This window comes from Neoarius graeffei, chromosome 16, assembly GCF_027579695.1.
Source record: "Neoarius graeffei isolate fNeoGra1 chromosome 16, fNeoGra1.pri, whole genome shotgun sequence".
Classification (NCBI taxonomy): domain Eukaryota; kingdom Metazoa; phylum Chordata; class Actinopteri; order Siluriformes; family Ariidae; genus Neoarius; species Neoarius graeffei.
Window position 1 is genome coordinate 11,695,976 of NC_083584.1, and position 22,627 is coordinate 11,718,602.

General features: G+C 43.1%; 1 protein-coding gene across 2 annotated transcripts in view; it reads right to left on the reverse strand.

Annotated features, from left to right (window-relative positions):
- Window positions 1–784: 784 nt before the first annotated feature.
- Window positions 785–22,627, reverse strand: part of gipc1 (GIPC PDZ domain containing family, member 1) — a 40,378-nt gene continuing 18,535 nt past the window's right edge. For both annotated transcript variants that reach the window (XM_060942485.1, XM_060942486.1), the window contains exons 3-7: window positions 6,517–6,702; window positions 6,250–6,430; window positions 5,987–6,096; window positions 5,591–5,672; window positions 785–4,113 (exon numbers count right to left, since the gene is read on the reverse strand). In XM_060942485.1, coding sequence (XP_060798468.1) covers window positions 3,962–4,113; window positions 5,591–5,672; window positions 5,987–6,096; window positions 6,250–6,430; window positions 6,517–6,702 — 711 coding nt within the window. In that variant the 3' untranslated portion in view covers window positions 785–3,961. The remainder of the gene's footprint in view (window positions 4,114–5,590; window positions 5,673–5,986; window positions 6,097–6,249; window positions 6,431–6,516; window positions 6,703–22,627) is intronic.

Here is a 22,627-nt window from a genome sequence, read left to right on the forward strand (position 1 = left end):
ACAACGACCCTAAGCACACAAGTCGTTCTACCAAAGAATGGTTAAAGGAGAATAAAGTTAATGTTTTGGAATGGCCAAGTCAAAGTCCTGACCTTAATCCAATGGAAATGTTGTGGAAGGACCTGAAGCGAGCAGTTCATGTGAGGAAACCCACCAACATCCCAGAGTTGAAGCTGTTCTGTACGGAGGAACGGGCTAAAATTCCTCCAAGCTGGTGTGCAGGACTGATCAACAGTTACCGCAAACGTTTAGTTGCAGTTATTGCTGCACAAGGGGGTCACACCAGATACTGAAAGCAAAGGTTCACATACTTTTGCCACTCACAGATATCTAATATTGGATCATTTTCCTCAATAAATAAATGACCAAGTATAATATTTTTGTCTCATTTGCTTAACAGCGTTCTCTTTATCTACTTTTAGAACTTGTGTGAAAATCTGATGATGTTTTAGGTCATATTTATGCAGAAATATAGAAAATTCTAAAGGGTTCACAAACTTTCAAGCACCACTGTAACTAGTCCAGCTGGCTGGTGAAAAAATATATGAATTTCTAGGCCTGGCTCAGTTTTTCTTTAAACTGCCAAAACGAGAGGTTAGTCAGAGAACCACTCATGAGAAAGCACAAAAGGCAACAAGAGGTCTGAGAAGTTTCCTCGAGCCTATTTGGATTTGTCACTTCGCCTCGTCACAGCTCTTTTACACATCATGACAATTAACAAACAAACAAACAAACAAACAAAAACAAACACTTCCTGGTCCAGAAAACAGAAATCACAAGTGAGCCAAATTCAATGGTTTACTTTAATGAGGCTGAGAAATGGGTGAGGTGAGTAAACATGTGAAACAACATTCCAGCTCGTAGAGACGTGATGGACGGACACGGCGGCTCTCTAATTGCACTTCAGCGGTACGTCGAGACGTTTAAACAGTGTAACAATGAAACCGTAACAGTGTTCGTGTTTGTAACAGCATTTATCTTTTCTTTAAAAATGACAATACATTGAAATAAGCAAAGACAAAGAAAGAACAATTAAAAAAAAAAATCTAAACTAAAAACACAGCTAAATACTGACAAGAACAGAACAGTGTGGTGTATAAACATGAAAAAGAAGAGCCCTGTCCTTAACCTCGATAATGAGATATACTGAAATGAACGCTTGCTAGCTAGTGGCTTTAAATCCACACCACCATCATCACATGGAAAACTAGACATGGTGGAAATATTTCAACAAAATACAATACTTCACTCTAAATATTGCATGAACTCAATAACAGTTTAATACTGATCCTTGGTTTGGCATTAGACTGCAGTGTATGTGTGCTTTTTTTTTTTTTATTTTAGAGCATTCCTCTACATCTTTCTCAGTTCATTGTTAAAAACTGAAATGGGAAGAGAAATCTGAAAACGGGACGTTTTAGCACATTCCTAAGGAAACTACAGCGTTCAATTATTAAACACAACCATTAAACCTGTGATGGAAACATCACTCATTCGTCGCGTTTTTTTTTTTTAACCGCCGTATTTGCGCGTCAGTAGGCTTGTGCGATATCGAGTCGTTTCCTTTTTTTGTTGTTTTCAAAAACATCGCGAAAATTGACGTAACGATTCAGAATCAGCAACTTGAAAAAGGCCGAGTTTAAAGAGAGAACGAACAGGACGTTAAAATACCAGCTGGAAATCCAGCGACCACAAAACCTCAGCTGGATGTTGGAATTAGAGGCGATTATTCCGTAATGCGGATTAACAGGGTGAAAAAAATCCCAGTACATTCTTGATGTAATCCTGTTCCCGATCAGCTGTCTCGCGTCAACATGGGTGAAGTTTTCACTGCTGATGCGGACTCAACATGATCGTGCTTTTTAAATCACTTTCTAATCATCATCATCCGCATTATTTGTAAAATCTCCGATTTGACGCCGTCGGTCCTATCGAATCTCCTCCTTTCTTTTCTTTTTCAGCCAAAAAGCGAAAGTGCTGATTTCGGTGAGCATTTTTTGGCCAATAAACATAGCGAGCTGATAAAATATAATAAAAAACATACAACTGATGTTAGGTCACATTGATAACACATGAATAAATTTTCATTTCACATTAACGAGTTCAAAATGTTCTCTGTTGGCATAAAGCGAGAGAGCCTGTACAAGTCGAGAAAACGTGAGACTGCATGGGAAAGGGGCGGAGCTTCCAGAAGCTGCGCAAGTCATTCAGGATTCATGTTTCGTTTTGGCGCATTTTTGTGGGGCTCCTACGCAACACGCGGAAAGGTTGGCAAATTTGGTAAAAACAACAACAATGTATTCACTGGATATGAGGAATCGTGCGCTTTGATTGGCTACTCTACTACTAGGATATCAGCTCATATACGGTCAGTAGAGAAAAAAATAAAAATAAAAATAAAATGGCGGCGCGTGTTGCTGAACCAGCCGAGGACGAAATATAAACTCTACTTGAAAACAAAACCCCCAAAAAACAAACCATCAAAATATAGAATGAAAGCATTTGATGGTAAGAATTTTTTTTTCAAGAATTATCGCATTTTTTCACAAATTGCTCCTGTCATTTCGCCGGTTTGTTTACATTCTAAGCAGAAATTATTTCGTCAGACAAGTTTTTATTGATCAAATTTGCAAAAAATAAAAAAAATGCTCCGTTTCTCAAAATCCAGTGACTGTGGATAGAATAAAACAGTTATTCCACTCAATCTTGTCGTGCACGGCTTACAGCGCTATCAGCTCATGTACGACTCGATTTCGTGGAATAACTTAAACATCGGCAATAAATGTCACCGGATACCGTGGCAGTGTAATATTGCATAAAGACGATAATATTGTGATATATCGCACAAGCCTACTTCTCTACCGTCACTTTAAACGTTTACATGTCTGGTGTTTAGAGAAAGAATCCAATTCTTACTCTTTCTAATCGCAACATCTGCTTTAACTTCGTAGCACTATTCCACTTGCAGACGTTACCGCTTTATTTATTTATTTGGTATAAAATTAACTCGATACAAATCCCATTTCCATCACATTAACAACATTTATCCAAAAGTAATCGATTAATTCAACCTTAAATATTCACTATTTCATTCAAATTTATATTTATACACTGACGAGATGAATAAAGTCCGTGACTAACTATTTCACTGTGTTTGGAAGGAGACGGATGTCTTACAGCATCTTTTTTTTTTTTTTTAAATCAACCTTGCGGAGACATTCGCATACATCCTACAACATTTTGCACACACGCCATTAAGCATACATGCAACATATAATCCCCTCCCCCAAAAGAAAAAAAAAAACATTTGAAAAAGTGTGAAATGTAACTGGACACACATTCAGGTGCCTGTGAGAACCTGATCATCTCAAGGAACGTTTTGGGGGGGACATCATCATATAAAGGATAAGGAATATGAAAACATGTTTATCATGCTTTGAGGAGTCGCTGTAGTTTTACATGATATAAAGTGGTCCAGAACTGCACTGCGCACGCACCGGGTGGGTTGAACACAGCGTGGCAGTGCAGTTCGTACACAGTAACAGTGCAAAGTGAACATCACAGTTTTGTAGTGTCAGAGAGAGAGAGAGAGAGAGAGAGAGATTTACACGTGCAATGTGCAGATTGGGATTTTTCATAGCATTTCTCTGAAGTATCTGAAACAAAACCGGGGGAAATTTCAACATTCATTCGTATTCCACATCAGTGTCTTAAAGGCGAGCTTAACTCCTTCTGGAGTGAACACCGGGGTCAGAGTGGCGCAGTTCCTTATTTTGCATTAAAAAAAAAAAAAAATTAATTCTGATCCCAGAGAAAGTCCAGAATGCAGCCTGCTGAAGGGTTTGCTTTTGTGTGTAAAACTCACTCTATAGTGTAGTGTGGAGTAACAGTGTCCTCGGTGGCAGCACCACCTCCCTTAAACACCTCCCTTTCAGTCACGTTCACGCCGCCGTGTTCAGGATCAAATCCGACCGACCTTGGCGTCACCGATGGCTCCCCAGACGTCAAACACAAACTCGTCCGGGAAGGCAAAGTCACCGAGTGTCTCGTCCAAAGCCTCCGCGAACTCGTCCGGGTTCTTCTTGTCTTTGCCCAACTCCACCATGGTGGCAGCTGGGAGGGAGGGAGGGAGACAGACAGACAGAAAGAAAGAAGATGGAGGGGAGGAGGGGGAGGAGAGAGAGAAGGAAAGAAGATGGAGGGGGAGAGAGAAGGGAGGAGAAGAGAGAGACAAGAAGGGGGGAGAGAAGGAAGTGAGCACACAATGGGGAGAGAGCAGAGAGAGAAAAGGAAAGAAGATGGAGTCGGGGGGAAGGGGAGAGAGAGACGGAAGGGGAGAGAGAGAGAGACAGAGGGGGAGAGAGAGAGAGACAGACAGGGAAAGGGGGAGAAAGGGAGAGATGAGGGGGAGAGAGAGAGGGGAGAGACACAGACAGGGAAAGGGGGAGAGAGACACACAGGGAAAGGGGGAGAGAGAGGGAGAGATGAGAAGGGGGAGAGAGAGAAAGGAGAGAGAGGGAGAGAGACGGAGAGGGAGAAAGAGGGGGACAGAGACAGGGAGAGGGAGAAAGAGAGAGAGAGGGAGAGACAGAGGAGAGAGAGAGGGGGAGAGAGACAGAGAGGGGAGAGATACACAGACGGGAAGGGGGGGAGAGAGGGAGAGACAGATGAGGGGGGAGAGAGAGAGGAGAGAGACAGGGAGAGGGAGAAAGAGAGGGAGAGAGACACACAGACAGGGAAGGGGGAGAGAGAGACAGAGATGGGGGAGAGAGAGGGAGAGACAGAGAAAGACAAGGAGAGAGAGACACACAGGGAAAGGGGGAGAGAGAGAGGGAGAGACAGAGAGGGGAGAGAGAGGAAGAGAGACAGGGAGAGACAGAGGAGAGAGAGGGAAGGGGAGAGAGAGAGGGGGAGAGAGACAGAGAGGGGAGAGACACAGACAGGGAAGGGGGGAGAGAGAGGGAGAGAGACACAGGCAGGGAAAGGGGGGGAAGAGAGACAGGGAGAGACAGAGAGAGGAGGGGAGAAAGAGAGGGGAGAGAGAGAAAGAGACACAGACAGGGAAAGGGGGAGAGAGAGGGAGAGATGAGGGGGAGAGAGAGAAAGAGGGGAGAGAGAGAGGGAGAGGGGAGGGGAGAGATAGAGGGGGAGAGAGAGACAAGGAGAAACAGGAACAGAGAGAGACAGGGAGAGGGGAGACGGAGAGGGGAGACAGAGAGAGAAGGAAGGAAAGGGGGAGGGGGCAGGGAGACGAGAAAGGGTGATAGAGGGGGAGAGAGGGAGAAACAAAGGGGGACAAAGAGAAAGGCAGGATATAAATAACAGATGAAAATAAAATGGGGAATAAATGTACATTTCTGTTTTCTGTAGCAGTTTTATGGATCACACTTTACTCAGCACTCGGCTCGTTCCTCAGAGAGAACGCCTGAAGCTCTTCTAAAGCCCGCGCTCATTTCTCAGGACGTTTCCCAATCGTTTATAAACCACGTTCTGGTTTAATAATGAAATCCGTGTGGTTACTCTGACAGCCCTGATGTCTGCAAATCCAGAAAAGCAATTCAAAAAGAAGAGAAAAGCACTTATGATTTACCGAGCTCACTGTCTCGAATCCCCATGTAGTTCTCCAGGAGATCATCGACTTTCGCAATCGCCTTTTCCTCGAACGCTGACGGCTGGAAACAAAATGAAACGTGCATCTTACACACAGAAACATCACGCCCAGTTTATTTAAACTCTAAAACCTCTTATATACACCACTGCTGAATTCTGATTGGTCACGAGGCATCGATGCTGATTAATGTTCTATCCCAGCAGCTCTGACAGTAATGCGGTTGTTCTGATGTGTTATTGTTTCTATAGTAACAGACACACATTGGTTGACATTGCTAAACTAGATGGATAAAAAAATTATGATCCGTTTTTGTAATTACTGAGGTATGAGAAAAATAAAAATAAAACACACACACACACACACACACACTCTTACCAGTTCCTCCACTGTTGCCGGTCCTTTAGATCTCAGTCGCAGTGTCCCTCTTCCTGTACCCAGCTGTCCCCCTGACCCTGCCCTTCCTCCTGACCTCTGGCTGATCATATCTGAGGAAGATGATCAGCACAACGTCGCATTGATGTTTTCCGAAATAACGTAAGCAATAAATAGCTACATTTTTCGTACTTAGCTGGACAGCTAGCTTTACTTTACTGTAATTAACGTACAAAAAAAAAAAAAACACACACACACACACACACCAAAGGCCTTTAGCGGTTCCACCAGCTTCAATACGAAGTTTTTCCCTCTCGGCAGTTCTTTGAGCATCTTGGCCACCTCATAGTGTCGACACCCGATCAGCGTCTGACCGTTGATGGACTCGATCATGTCTCCGACGTTGATGACTTGGATCTGATGGATGATGCTGCCCTCTCTTATTCTCTGCAAAGGAAAACCGACGTCATTTTTAGCACATCATGACCAGTTTGCCTTTCTGTGAGCCGGCATCAGCTTCCTGTCCGCCTTACTTTAATAAACGCGTATCCAGCGCCATTGTCGGTGATCGTGAGTCCTAGAGCGTCCTCTCCTTTGAACACCTCCACTTCTTTCCTCTGGCCCTTCACGTGAGCGAAGATAAAGTCCTCCAGGCCGATCTGGCCTCCCAGCAGCTTGTCCATGTCCACTTTGTGGGTGTTCAGTGTGCAAAACATCACCTGAACACAAAGAGACATGGGGAGAGGTGACTAAAGAGTTCACACGCATCAAAATAAACCAAACCCGAGGATATTCAGGGATTATTTTTAAACACCGCGGCTGTGTGCTGCACTGACAGGGATTAAACCGAGCTCATGTCTAATCAAGGATTTGATCCAAGCTGAAATCAGAACTGTGGTTCGATGCAATGTGGTGCAAGGCATCAAACCTTAACTTAGGAATTATGACCACCTCAGCGATCTGCAAACTTAGCTGGAGGATTAAAATGAACATTAAAAGCTCATAGGCAACGGTTTTAATTTTATGCACATTTGAAACTTTATATGTTAAAAAAACCCTCTGTAATTTTCTTCTGGTCCCAAGAAGTATTGTTAATAAGTAATAATTAAAATAAGTTAGCGCGGATCGCGGCGAATTTCTGTTCGGCTATTTTCGTGACCACTTGGCGCGTGACGCCATTTAAGCCAAACAAACCGCTTGAGTTGAGTCCACTTCCGTTTACTTACACTGCCGTTCGGCTTGAGTGCAGACGAGCGTTCAGGAATTTGCAAAGAAAAACCCCCATGCCTTATTGTTGTGCAGTGAACAGTAACAACGGGACCGGTTCAGGAAGAAGTTTTTACCTTTTTCCGGAAGAGGAGAAGAGGCGGAGAGAGTGGATTGTGTGCGTGAAACAAAATCAAGCAGTCAAAGAAAAAACGGAGCAGCAACACTCAAGCAAAAGGGAGAAGATTGGAGGTAAACATTTTTACTTTTGCTTGCGATTGACAAGTCAAGAATCCTGAGGGATCCTGTACAATCATTGTGGAAATGAGACAAAGGGATATTTCCTCGCTGAGAGTCGGCTATAAATAGTATAATGCCGCGGATGGCAGGCTAATGTGGCCTACCGGCACACTGTCAAGTAATCGTTCCCTATATCCGCTAGGGAGGGCGGTTTAATTATTCTTCAAAAGGGCTCTTATTTAGTATTACGACGGAAGTAGGAATTTATCATAACTACCAGGATAAATCATTTGGGCGCGAGTCTTGTTGAGGTCCGGCGTCACCGCGATCAGAGTCGGCTGAGTCGCTGTCCGATTCCGAGGCCGCACGGTCAAACCAGTGAGCCACATTCACTGATTGCTTCGCGACAGCCATAGGGTCATACATGTATGGTTTCACCTCTCGATATTCAATTTGGAGAGTTCCTACTTCAAAATCGCTATCAGACATTTTACGCCACCTCTCACGACCAAAGTCCGTACACATGTGCTCGGTTCGCAAGTAAACACAGAGCTGCTCCCGGTCTGTTTGGCTTACATGATGTCACGACGACAGTCCCCTGGCGGTGAAAGTGCGTATAAGTGAGATGTAAACAAACCTTCGGAAATTGGGCAAAACAGTATATTTTAACCGTTTTATTCAATTTTAGGGTGCAAATTAGACACTAGGAAGACTGAATTTGCTTTTTGGGTCGTTCTTCTAGACCAGGGGTTCTCAACCTTTTTCAAGCTGGGCCCCCCCAAAGCTGGTTCATTGCAGTTGGGGTTCATAGCCCTACATCCACACGACAACGGCAACGAGATGTTATTTAAAAATATATCGCGTCCAAATGGGCAACAATCAGTAAAATATCAGGTCCATATGGCAACGCAACGCTTGCTGAAAACGATGCAATACACATGCCACACCTCTAGGGGCGCTGTAAGACGGTCCCTTCGGAGACACCAGAACAATAGAAGAAGTAAGGACGCATGCGCATAAACTATTATGCGCGAGACTTTATATTAGCCACAAAGTCAGGAAAATCTGTTCGTAAAATTACATTATAATGACCAAATACAATGAAAAGTATTTTTCCAGTCTCACCTGTGAAAGGTAATCCCATGTGATCTCGTTTGGACGGCAAACCTGTTGGTACAGTTAAACGCAGCTAATCTTTATTCTCCGCTTTGACCCATCCAATATGGCGGCGAGGATGACGTATGATTCTACACGGAAGGCGGCGTCTTTAATGGTCCGGAATAAATTGAATGATACACGTTGATGAATTAATTTGTTGTTTCTCACCTGTGAAAGGTAATCCCATGTGATCTCGTTTGGACGGTAAACCTGTTGGTACAGTTAAACGCAGCTAATCTTTATTCTCCGCTTTGACCTATCCAATATGGCGGCGAGGATGACGTATGATTCTACGCGGAAGGCGGCGTCTTTAATGGTCCGGAATAAATTGAATGCTACACGTTGATGGATTAATTTGTTGTTTCTCACCTGTGAAAGGTAATCCCATGTGATCTCGTTTGGACGGTAAACCTGTTGGTACAGTTAAACGCAGCTAATCTTTATTCTCCGCTTTGACCTATCCAATATGGCGGCGAGGATGACGTATGATTCTACGCAGAAGGCGGCGTCTTTAATGGTCCGGAATAAATTGAATGCTACACGTTGATGGATTAATTTGCTCTTCTACGCCCTTTTTGTGGAATGTATTGTCGGACTTAAACCAACATCTGAAGAGGTGAGATCGCTCCTTTTTTTCCCTATTTTTGCTGGCGGGATTGACTCTGCCCTAAGGGCAGAGTCTCTCTCTCTCTCTCTCTCTCTTTACACCATTACACAATAAATATTCACAGTGAAAATATTTTGTAAGCGTGTTTCATGAACCAAGTTATAGGATTTGTTGACAACTCGCATCGAGTTCGTTACACTTCTACCCGGCGTGAAGCACTCACAGTCATGTGGTTGTGACGTCATCGTAAACAAATCCGTTCTACTCATCCAGACGACTTCACAACGGCAATGTTGCCAGATCTTTCCACTCTGGAACCCGTTCTCAAAAAGATTGCGTTTTGGGCACCCAAAACGCCGGTGCCGTGTGGACGCCAGGCCTAAACGATAAGCAACTGTATCGGAGTCACCTGAATCCGTTGCCGTGTGGACAGGGCCTAAGACATCATTTGTCAACCATCTACAAGGCGGTATTGGACACTCTTCCCAGACGGCTGGGTGTACGCCAGGACCCAGCTGTTTTCAGTGACTCACAGGAGGACAGAGAGAGTCAGATTGCCATTGATCATCCTAACGAACAATCCTTTGATCACCCTAATGACTCGCCGTTCACACCCAGCCTCCAGTGACCCACACCAACATGATACCTCAATGACACCTTAGATGAGCTGGTCATCAGAATTCTGATTCTGATCCAGGAGAGGATAAATATCTGATACTCCCTATTAGTCAGACAGAACTGAGGAAGCCTTTTGGACAAGAGGTGAAACGTTTTCAAGAATCTTCAAGCAAGTCCAGTTGCCCATTTCTACCACCCACAGTTTACTATGACCTGGATGATTGAGAATCTTCACAGACATCTCAGTTTAAACATTTGATATGTCATCTATGTTCTATTCTGAATAAAATATGGAATTTTGTAACTTCCACATCATTGCATTCCGTTTTTATTTACAATTTGTACTTTGTCCCAACTTTTTTGGAATTGGGGTTGTATTATCAGTAGGCCCATTATCATTACTAGGCTATTGCTATAACTGGGAATTGGCACTGGACCTCTGATATGAATTTATGCTTTATTGTTATTATTACTAGGCCTAATAATAGGCATATCATCTGCATGTTTTACAGAAGCTTACAGGTAGGCGATGTTGATGTGAGACCTGAGCCTGCTTTGCCTTGCAAAGATCCTCAATTCTTGGTGCAATGTCTGATAAACATAGCCTCAAATCATCCTCGATTTGTGCACGACTGCGGTATTTCGTTTTGAGTGCAGTCATTTTTGAGAATCCTGCCTCACACAAATACGTGGACGCGAAAGGGAGGAGAATCTTCAAGGCGACGTCACAGAGTTGAGGGTATTCCTGCATCAATGCTGCCCAGAATGACGAAAAAGAGCAGGAGGTAAAAAGTTCCTTCAGCCTCTTCAGCTCAATAAGCTGTTCCTGCATATCAGTTGACAGCTCGTATGCTGTGCACACAAATGGATCTCGAACCCACGCAAAAGAGCGATAATCCTCTTTAAAGTACGTCGCAAATTCTTTTCTCCTTGCAGACAGGTGCTCAGACGCCGATTGAAATAGAGAGGAGAAATCGTGTGACGTGCCTGCATCAGTGATAAAGTCTGCAAGGCTGGGGAACGTGTCGCAGTTCCCTCGACTGATGCGGCCATGCCAGAGGTCAATTTTTTGTGTGAAGGCGTCCACTCTGTCTGCGAGGAGCAAAATATGAGTTTCGTGGCCTTGCAGAGACAGGTTGAGGCCATTCAAATGGTCAAATATATCGACCAAATAGGACAGAGACGCAAGCCACATAGTGTCATTCAGATGCGTCGCCAGATCTGATTTCTGTCAAAAAAACACTTCACCTCCTCTCGCAGCTCATACAACCGCTGCAAATTTCTTTTAAAATATTCTGCCAGTTTATCTTTAATAGCAGCATGTTTTGTTTCGAGGTGCCTTTTAAGTTTGCAGGGCTTCATGCTGTCGTTTGCTAGCACCTTGGCACACACGATGCACTGAGGTCTCATATCAGTCGTGACTGTAAATCCATAGCCTGGGCCCGCCCATCCTAAGTGTGACGCAACACGGGGGCCTGTTGCGAACTTAGTCTGGCAAGGCAAGCTATCTCCAGCTCTTCCAAGCTCCCGAAAAATCGGGAGCCAGTCAACTTTGAGCATCTCCAATGACCCTGGGTAGAGGCGTGTTCAAGGCAGTGACGTAGTAGAACTGCGACCGGAAGCCATAGACTGTTTACAGAATCTATGCCGGAAGCGCTTCATTCACTAGAAACATTACAAACATGGAGCAGCGGCAAGCCTTTGACACAGCGGTAGATGCTGTATTGAAAGCATTCAACGGGAAGTTCTCATTGAAAACGGAGCAAAGAGCAGCCCTGGAGGTATTTATCTTCTTCCTGTTACTCAAGCAGTTTCCGTCGCGTCACATACGTCAGAGGAAAGAGTGATGTGATTGGTTTAAGCTTCGTCACAGCCTTTTCTGGCTTCGACCAGTAGCAAACTGAGGCATTTCAGGGAGGCGGGTCAACCACGGGCTCTGGGAAACGGTTGGGCTTAATATCTTTGCCAGACCAAATGCTCGCAGAGCTTTGAAGTTGTGTTAGCCAGACTAGTAAATCCAAACTGCAGGTATGCTTCATCGTACCTTCGAAGCTTTTTTGCAGCTGGTGGTGCATCGGTTGCCTTGTTGGTCCTCGCTAGAAATCTCTCCATTTTTGTTAATTATAATTTGGATGTGTGGCTATGTTAAGAGACAAGTATCGGGGACTAATCAGACGGGACTTATGCACATTCTTTAATTCAAGTGTTTAACAATTTTGCAGGCAATGCCAATTTTATTTGAAGACTTAAGATTGTAGTCCTGAGTGAGTGAGTGAGTGAGTGAGTGAGTGTCTTAGTCCCATGTGTCGTATGTGTTACAACACGGTGAAAAAGGCAGAGGCTTACCCTATTAGCTAAAGCTGGGCATACACTGTGCGATTTTTGGCCCGATTTTGACACGATTTTCACTCGTGCGACTATTTTGGAGATCGGGCCGAGTTTTGGCTCAATCATGCGTCTCGGATCGTGTAGTATACATGGGGTAACGACAAGCGATTAACACCTCACGACCTCCTCCCGATCGATCGGATGAAAATCAAACCTGTTTGAAATCCTGAGCATCGGATCCGAGCATCGCATCCGATCGTATAGTGTGAGAACAAGAATCGTAAGCTGCGTGCTGTTTACCCCTGCGATTCACTCGTACAGCGTGAGCAGCAGCTGAATACCGCGATTGAAAAAAAATCGCACAGTGTATGCCCAGCTTAAGTGCACGCTTAGCAGTTAAAAAATAGCTAGGGCTGAGATTGGGATAGTCTTTAAAAAGACTTTTTGGGTTTGAAGTAAAGGCCTAAAGTAGATCGATATCAACACTGATAACAGATAGACTAGCGAGAGCTGGCACAAGCGAACTTGGCAAGAGACTAGACTAGAGTGAATGAAGCTCAAAGCGTGTAGACGCTTATATAGTAGGCTAGCCTAGCAGTTACGCGACATCGCGTCACAGGCTCAAAATACTACCCCCTGTATTGGTAAATCTGAAATTAAACTGTGTGGTTGATTTGTTTCTCTGTTATAGTAGTCCAACCACTTGCATTTTCGACATGGGAATTTTCGTTATTTTTTTCCCCTCATCCTAGCCTACTCGCGACCCCCAAGGGGGGCGGGCCCCACCGGTTGAGAACCACCGTTCTAGACAATAAAGTTGATATTCTACATTTCACCTCCAACCCTTGCCTATGACCTTTAAACTGAAACGTCAATCTAAAATCAGCAGAGCAACAGGATTCAAGGTTTTTTTTTTTTTAAATATACGTTTATCCTGAAACTAAAACCAGGATTAAATAATGGTTTCAATTCAATTCTGATCATTAATGAAGGATGAAACTGGATTAACAGATATTCCAAGTTACTGAATGAGGTTTTAAAAATTATATATCTTGTTAAGAGAAAATATCCTTAATACGAGTGAATTTATCTAATATTTCTTATTAGAAGATTATTAGAGCTCAAAGATATACATGTTGTTTACCAGCTGGGAGGTCCGTATGGTGAAATACCGTGACCGAGGTCTTGAAAGTACTGAGCGAGGCCCTCTGGGCCGAGGTCAGTATTCAAGGCCGAGGTCACGGTATTTCACCATACGGACCGACCTTAAGCTGGTAAATAATATATTTATTTTTTTCTTTACCAAATTCTAACAGAAAACGAGAGCGCCCGAAAGGGAAAACCGAGCCAAGCCGCCATTTTGAATCCTCATTCACGGCTGTAATGCAAATGGCTTCCTCCTCGGTATACAAGTGCACTTCCATGGCAGGAAAAAAACTACATTTTGCCGCCTATGTAGTCCTCTATTTATACAAAATTGAGTCATTCAGGATTTGGCCATGTTTTTGCTCGGCGTTAGCAAGTTAGAGGTTTTTAGCTTTCTCCTGAAATGTTTTCTTTTATTTCTTCTTCGTCAGGGTAGTAAAACTCGCTTTCGCTGTGAACACTGTCGTTATCGCTATCCATGCCGTAAAATTAATGCTGTTCTCCTGAGAAATGCTGGCAAAAATTTATAAGATTTTTAATAGATCTTGTAAATAAATCTTATTTTTAAAAAAAAAGATAAACGTTGACAAAAAATTCTACTATGTTTGTTGTTGCTGTTGTGAACGAGCCAGTCGCCAGAGGTCCATAACCCCGGGTCCGTATCGTAGGATACGGACCCACTCACCAGCCAATCAGAGCGCAGGATTTGATGGAAACCGCACCGTGAAAAAAATAAGTTATTCCACGAAATCAAGTCGTGCATGAGCTGATAGCTGATGAGCTGCGTAGCACTGAGTTGTCTATAAGCCATGTATGACGAGACTGAGTGGAATAACTATTATTCTATCCATATTCACTGGATTTTGAGAAGAGCATTTTTATTTTTAGCAAATTCGATCAATAAAAACTTTATACAAAACTTCCGACAAAATTTCTGCTGAAAATGTAAACAAACCAGCGAAATGACCGGAGCAATTTGTGAAAAGTGCAATGATAATTCTTGAAAAATAAAAAGATACGTTCTTAGCATCAAATACTTTTATTCCATATTTTGTTGCTTTTTTTTTGTATATTTTGCGGTTGTTTTTATTTCATCCTCGGGTTGGTTCAGCAACATGCTCTGCCATTTTTTTTCTTCTCTACTCACGGTATATGAGCTCATAGCCTCGGCGTTGAGTAGCCCATCAGAACACGCGATTGCTCATATCCAGTGAATAAGATTATTTAGCTTACCATTAGACGCTTTTACCGGTACTCATTTTAAGCTTTAAATTTTCTTATTCTATTCACAGATCATTTTGCTAATTTTAAAGTGCATATCCTGGACCAATTTTGTGTTTTTTTATATGAAAGTATGTCCCTTTCCACACTCATCCAGAAGGGTAATTTTGCACAAGGCCATCTGTCTACAGCTGAAAAAAATAAAACAACAAAACGCGTCTGGAAAAATCCCAAGGGAGTCTGGAGCCAGATTCGTGACGTTACCTGCGGAAGCGCCAGCAGGCTGCGCGAGCTTTGCACGGTTTCAGTGCACAGCCTGTGTAGACCAAGTTTAGCAACGAGTGATTTTGCATTGAAATATGGAATTGTCACCTGAGCGCAATGTTACTTCACCTTTGGATGAAGAATATAATGAGATGTCAGAATTATTTCTTACCCTGGCAACAGTCAACTTGTGAATTGCCGATTTTCTTGGTCTTTTTCTCGGCTCTGCTTTGGTCCTCGGCTTCGAGGGCCTCAGTGGATGCGGCACTTCGCCTTCTGTCAGGGGAGACGAACACGGCTGGCTCCTTTGGTGACGCTGACACAGATGGAGACGGTGTTGCTTTGGGCATTCTGACAGACGGAACTGCGTCGTTTTTCAGATCAAGTTGCTTCCTGAAGCCCGTTTCCCACTGCAAATAGTTCTCAAAGTCGTCAGGCTTTATGAAGTGAGCCCCGCATATGATGCTGTGGTCTGTTGCCAGTTTTTCCGGGTGCTTCGCACGAAGCGCTCCCATTTCTCTCTCATTGTCCGGTCTTTTGGGAAACGATGAGTACTAATCCCACCAGGATTGGTGTTGCTACACCCTCCTACGATACATCTGTTAACCATTTTAATAATTACTCGATAACGCTGAAGAAATTTGCAGAAAACCACCAGGTCGTTTTCTCATAAACAAACCAGCGCTGACGTAGGATTCAGAAGGAGGCGTCCCGCACGCGACGTCACGAAAATCAACGTTTGCCGGGAACTCCAAACGCCAAGTTTTTTCAGAGGCGGACCAATTCGCCTCAAATGGCTTGATTTCAACTGAATTTTTCCAGTATTGCGCAAGGTAAAAAAAAAAAATTACACAAAATGCAGAATGTGACAGATATTTGACCAAAGTTTAATATAAAATAGGAGAATTACGTTGATCTTGCTCCTGAATTTACCCGTGATATGCACTTTAAGCTTCTCGAAAGAAGCAAAATTATCTGCCAGTAAAATAAGAACATTTAAAGCTTGAAATGAGCTAAGTAATCTTATACTGGAGTTCTAATAATCTTCTAATGAGAAATATTGGATCAAGTCACCCATATTAAACATATTTTCTCTTAAGATATTTTTTTTGCAGTGTACCGCTCCAAAATATTCATTATTTAACACACGATACTGTGTATGCTGAACAGTGCCACGTTTTCTCCATGGATTAAATGTGCAGTTTCTGGGTATCATGAATTATTTGATCCTTTAGTTGTTAGACTGTGGTAAACCGTGTGTGTGTGTGAGAGAGAGAGAATAAGCATGATGTAAGCGTGATGTGTGTTAGTGCAAGTATTCATAAGTGTCTTTGTGCCAGATGGTGTTTTTCCCAAACATTAAAGTGCATATCACGGGTAAATTCAGGAGCAAGATCAATGTAATTCTCCTATTTTAGATTAAACTTGGGTCAAATATCTGTCACATTCTGCATTTTGTGCAATTTTTTTACCTTGCGCAATACCAGAAAAATTCAGTTGAAAATCAAGCCATTTGAGGCGAATTGGTCCGCCTCTGAAAAAACTTGGCGTTTGGAGTTCCCGGCAAACATTGATTTTCGTGGCTTCACGTGCGGGACGCCTCCTTCTGAATCCTACGTCAGCGCTGGTTTGTTTATGAGAAAACGACCTGGTGGTTTTCTGCAAATTTCTCCAACGTTATCGAGTAATTATTAAAATGGTTAACAGATGTATCGTAGGAGGGGGTAGCAACACCAATCCTGGTGGGATTAGTACTCATCGTTTCCCAAAAGACCGGACAATGAGAGAGAAATGGGAGCGCTTCGTGCGAAGCACCCGGAAGCCGAGGACCAAAGCAGAGCCGAGAAAAAGACCAAGAAAATCGGCAATTCACAAGTTGACTGTTGCCAGGGTAAGAAATAAGAGACTAAATTAGGTGTTCCTGTGTTTGTGTGGTACACGGATAATGTTATTTATTAACGCACACAAAAGTAAACACCACGAAAGCGCTGGGCGATAATACACTCATTTCACATGTATCAAGGGATATACGGCGTGTCGGGGCTTGAGATCTTGGGACCCGTCATACACATTAAATGTATACACAACCCTGCTTAGCCGAGTCCATGTGTGTAGCTTATGAAATCTTTCTCCTACAGTAGCCAGTACTCTTCTAAATGAAGAAATATATCAATACATAATAGTGATTAGAAAAAATATGATTTATGTAACAATAGATAGATGAGCATTGATGCATGAATCCACAGGTTTAGAAGCTCAGGCAACAATTCCATATTTTAATGCAAAATCGCTAGCTGCTAAACTTGGTCTACACAGACTGTGCACTAAACCCATGCAGGGTCTCTCAGCCTGCTGGCGGATCCGCACATGACGTCACGAATCTGGATCAATCTGGCTCCAGACTCCCTTGGGATTTTTCCAGACGCATTTTGTCATTTTATTTTTTTCTGCTGTAGATAGATGGCCTTGTGCAAAATTACCCTTCTGGAGGAGTGTGGAAAGGGACATTCTTTCATATATTAAAAAAAAAAACAAAAAACACAACACAAAATTGGTCCAGGATATGCCCTTTAAAAGGTGCAATGTGTATGAACTGGCCACCTAACAAACTCTCACTCCAGAACACTAGGGGGCAGTGTAATCACTAGAAAGTTGGCGTGTCCACTCCATCATAAAAAACAGGGACATGTACAGGCCCTCCTCCACCTTGCCCCAAATGCAGAATCAGTTCTTTCCCCATTTAGATGTAGTTATCATGGCTGAACTCTGACTCTGCTACTCACTCAGTGCGTTTACATGCGCATCCAAATCGAGCTGCTGTCGGTAATCGAGCTAAGGGTCCCAGCAGGGGTGCCAGAGAAATCCAATCCTACATGCACACAAGGAAATCGAGCTATTGTGTGAGGTACATTGTGCACCCGAGCCACAGGTGGCGCTACACGCCCCATCGTGTTGGTACACTTCCGGTTGTCGTCATGAAGAAGAGCTATTCAAGAGTATAAACAAAGTTATCAGTTCCGTGTTCACAAGAAGAACGACGACGAGGACAGCAACATCGAGAGATGTTGTTCCTCCTGACCTCTTCTGCTGCTCGCTACTACTACTGTTGTCATGCCGACCGAGGCTGTTGTGTTTCCCGCTTGTGGTCTCGCCACTCGTCACTTCTGGAAGGGGCAGTGCTGAAGTAAGTAGCTCGACTCCGTAACTCGATAGGGTTTACATGCACTAAGTAGCTCGGCTACAATCGCATAATCTAGATCGCGTAGCTCGATTACGAGAAATCCAGTTCGGTTCGATTTCAGCCGAGCTAAGGTGTTTCCATGGCATTTAGAACTTCGATTTCAGTCGAGCTACGGCAGAAATTCGATTTTCTCTATGTGCATGTAAACGCACTGACTGACTAACAGCAAAGAGACTTCCACATTCAGTGACGTCACGTGTACGGCGACTTCTTCATCCTCTCATTTTGGGTTGAAGGCAATCTGAACGCTCCAGGGACTCACTCCTGCCTCTTGAGGTATAAACTGGGCTAGCTGGTTAGCATGCTAACTTTAGGAGATAACTGCAAAACCTTTGAAAGACATCTGTAATTAATTAAAAGTCAAACAAAACCCCAAAAATAAGCGCAGTTTATCGACACGGGCTTAGCTATCGAGCCGTGCAGCTGTGTTTTACACGGCCAATTCTCAAAAAACACGGCCATAAATCTCCAAACACAGCCTACAAATTTTATACTAACCCATGCTAACCAAAACTTTGTTGCTTTGTGAAGTAATTTTTTGCATTTCCGTGGACATTTCTGTCAACGGTCAGCAGTTTCCCAAGGCGTGCCCAGCGCACACTTTCCATATATGGAAGTTAAATCGAGAAAATCAAATTTACTGCCAAAAATGTAGCGTTCTTATTGGTCAGACTTCGAAACGAGGCTTGAATGGAAGCAAAATACTACGAGTTAAGAGAACTCGGGCAGGTTTAGATTGAGTAGGTCATGTATTTAGATAAATATCTTTGCGAGTTTTTCATCATGTAAGCGTGATAAACATACTGACGGAAACTTTACACTTTCCTATGTGCCCACTGACAAACAACATTATAGTTTTTAAATGACCTAAATTAGATGAAACATAAAACTTGTCCCCTTCCTCAGTCTGGTGTGGAGTCGGTGCGCCGAGAGCCCGCTTCCGCATTCATAAAAGACTGTTCCCATGGTAACGGCATGATAAAATCACCTTCACTCTTTCGGTTTCGTTTGGTTTCTCTTTCGCCAAGATTTACATCATCTTAAATAGCACTTTCATAAACTACCATTATTATTGAATTTGTTTTGTTTACAGTATTTACATTTCAAGTAACTACAGGAAAATTTCCTTTCATTTGTAACTTAATTTCACTTATTTTTAACTCCTGTTTATTGCACTTAACAGAATCAAAATGATTCATAACGTTTTGTGATGTAACATTTGCATTATGTATATTTCGTAAAATCAAAACTTGTTAAAGGTATCGATTATTTTCAGTTGTATACATTTCATAATACTCTTCAGAATTAGCTGAATCTCCTTTGTTATTTATAGTAAAGATGTGTTCTGTGTAAATACGACTCGATCGCAGCAATTTGTATTTTGTTTTTTGTCTTAAGTGCACTAGAAATTATAATTTAAGGTTTCCGCTTTTATTGCAGGAATTTGTAGAAGATTTTATTGATGATTACAGTAATTTGTAAAGTTCTGGTTAATGAATAAGAAACTAAATTTAGTCTTCCATTGGAAGATTTCTGGTGGATGGATGTCTTGGCCAGGATTAACACCACCTGTATTTGTGCACGAATGAGTCTTAAGGGGTGTTCACACGGCAACTTTTACTCCGGTGTAGCACCGGGGCTGCCCCGGTAGAGCGTTCACACAGTACAAAGTTATAGCGGTGTAGCCCCTGAAAGCTGCTTAAACCGGTGCAAATCTAACCCTGCTCAGGAGGTGGTTTAAGAAATTTAGTCCGGAGTAAATGCTAGTTTGCGGGGCAGCACCGATATAAAATGGGCCGTCTGAACGCTACAGGGGTAGACTCGCTACGCGTGAGGAGAGTTTATCACATACGGGCATTGCATAACTTGCATCCTGGTATTTTGCGCTTCCAAAATGGCGAATATCAACAACAACAGAACTGCGTGTCTTCCAGTGTTGCCAGATTTGGCAGTTTTAAGTGCATTTTGACGGATTTGAACATATTTTGGGATGGAAAACGTCAGCAATATCTGGCAACACTGGTGTCTTCATCCACGTTGTTTTCCCGGCGCTTGGTGATGCCATGACAACCGGGAAAAAGAAGTACATTTTCACGCATGCGCATATTTCATTTCCGCATTATTACTATCGGAAATGATAGTAATAATGATAGTAATAATGATAGTAATAAAAGGAATTAAAGCCGCAAGCGGCCTCGACGGGCCCTCGCGCCAGCGGCCAAGGGGGGCGGGGGCATGCGTCCCCGCGAAATACCTTCCACAGCTTCTTCGGCAAGAGGCATTACTCCCACAATGGCGACAAACCACAGAAATGGACACATGGCAACAATAGGGTCTCACACTGAACGGTGCTCGGGGGGCGCTATAGAGGCCCTGAGGCCGGCCTGGATCTGGGCTTCTGGTTCTCAGTAGCGGTGGCAGTCTAAGAAAAAGGAGCCAAATTTCGAGCGTTGTCGACCATGGCAAGCGCCCCAATAAGGGTCTTGTAAAGAGTTTGCTTGCCAAGTTTGACAAATCAGAAGCTGCAATATCATTTCTGCCATAACCAGCACCCCCAGGGGCGAAAGTGCACAAAATTTGGCGTATATGTCAGGTGAGCTATGAAGAGTATGCGTATGAAGTTTGATGACAATTGAGTAAAGAGAAGATGAGAGGTAGATTTTTGAAGAATAAATTTTTTGGTTTTTCCCATGTCAGTAGGTGGCGCTATGCTGTACATGAGCGATGATGAGTTGGAAAAATAAGAGTCTACAACAGCAACGTACTATCACAAGGTAGTGGTGTGAAGGAAAAGCATTATGGAATTATTTACCAAAAACCCGTTTTGGAGCAATTGCGTCGGCCAAAAACAGCGCCCCCCATGGACGAAAATTCCCAAAACGCGGTATACATGACATGGGAGGTAGTAAGAGGGTGGCCGTGAAGTTTGACCAGATCTGAGGAAAGATTGGATTTTTTGCCCAAAAATAGCGCCCCCAGTGCCGAAAGTGCACAAAATTTGGCGAATATGTCAGGTGAGCTATGAAGAGTTTGCGTATGAAGTTTGATGACAATTGAGTAAATAGAAGATGAGATATAGATTTTTGAAGAATAAATTTTTTGGTTTTTCCCATGTCAGTAGGTGGCGCTATGCTGTACATGAGCGATGATGAGTTGGAAAAATAAGAGTCTACAACAGCAACGTACTATCACAAGGTAGTGGTGTGAAGGAAAAGCATTATGGAATTATTTACCAAAAACCCGTTTTGGAACAATTGCGTCGGCCAAAAACAGCGCCCCCCATGGACGAAAATTCCCAAAACGTGGTATACATGACATGGGAGGTAGTAAGAGGGTGGCCGTGAAGTTTGACCAAATTTGAGGAAAGATTGGAATTTTTGCCCAAAAATAGCGCCCCCAGTGGCGAAATATCACAGAAATTGGGTAACATGTCAGAAGCCCAATGAGTGATTTGCGTGTGAAGTATGAGCAGTTTTGAGCAATCAGAAGATTTATGAATTTTTAAGCATGTAAAATTTTGCATCGAAAATTGATTGACGTATAACTTCTGAACGGCTTATCCCACGTGAAACGTATTTAGTAACTTTTGTCAGCCATGTCTGTAGATGATGTGTATCAATTTTGGTGACATTCCTATGAACGGAGGAGGAGGAGGAGTTGCGCCGTCTTCGTGGCCATGCATTTCGCACAAAAGTGAAATTACCTCACTTCCTGTTGGGCGTGGCTAATGCATTGGCATTACATTTTTGTCCGGCTTAGTGAGATACATATGCGTACCAAATGGCATGCCACTACCACAAACTACATGGCACCCAGGCACCTTAATGCGGGAGGCCAAAATCACAACGACTTAGGGGGCGCTATAGAGGCCCTGAGCCCCGGCCAAGTTTGGGCTTCTGGTTCTGAGTAGCGGTGGCAATTCTCGGAACTGGTGCCAAATTTCGTGCGTTTTCGCCCATGGCAAGCGCCCCGAAAATGGCCCAACAGCGGAGAAAAATAAAGAAGAAGAAGAAGACGGAAGAATAATAATAGTGAACTCTTACAAGAACAATAGGGCCTTCGCCCATAGGGCTCGGGCCCTAAATATCAAAACTTTATTACTATCAAAGGAAATGATAGTAATAAAGTTTTTGCTACTATTGCACGGTCGCAGAAACTGCCGTGTGACCGCAAGTGGGGCTGCACCGGTGCTAACACGCTTCTCTCTAGTAAGCAGGGTTGTGACATGTGAACGCTGCGCAAAAGTTTCACTGCTTCAGCAGGGTTAAATACAGAGAAAGATCTTCACTGTGTTGTAATGTACGTGTGATAAATAAAGGCTTCTAATTCTTAAAAAAAAAATCCCCAGGCGACACTGTGCTCTCTCTCTCGGTGTTCACTGCTTCAGCAGGGTTAAAAGATCTTCACCGTGTTGTAATGTACGTGTGACAAATAAAGGCTTTTAATTCTTAAAAAATAAAAATAAAAAATCCCCAGGCAACACTGTGCGCACTCTGTTCACTGCTTCAGCAGGGTTAAATACAGAGAAAGATCTTCACTGTGTTGTAATGTATGTGTGAAAAATAAAGGCTTCTAATTCTTAAAAAAATAAAATCCCCAGGCAACACTGTGCTCA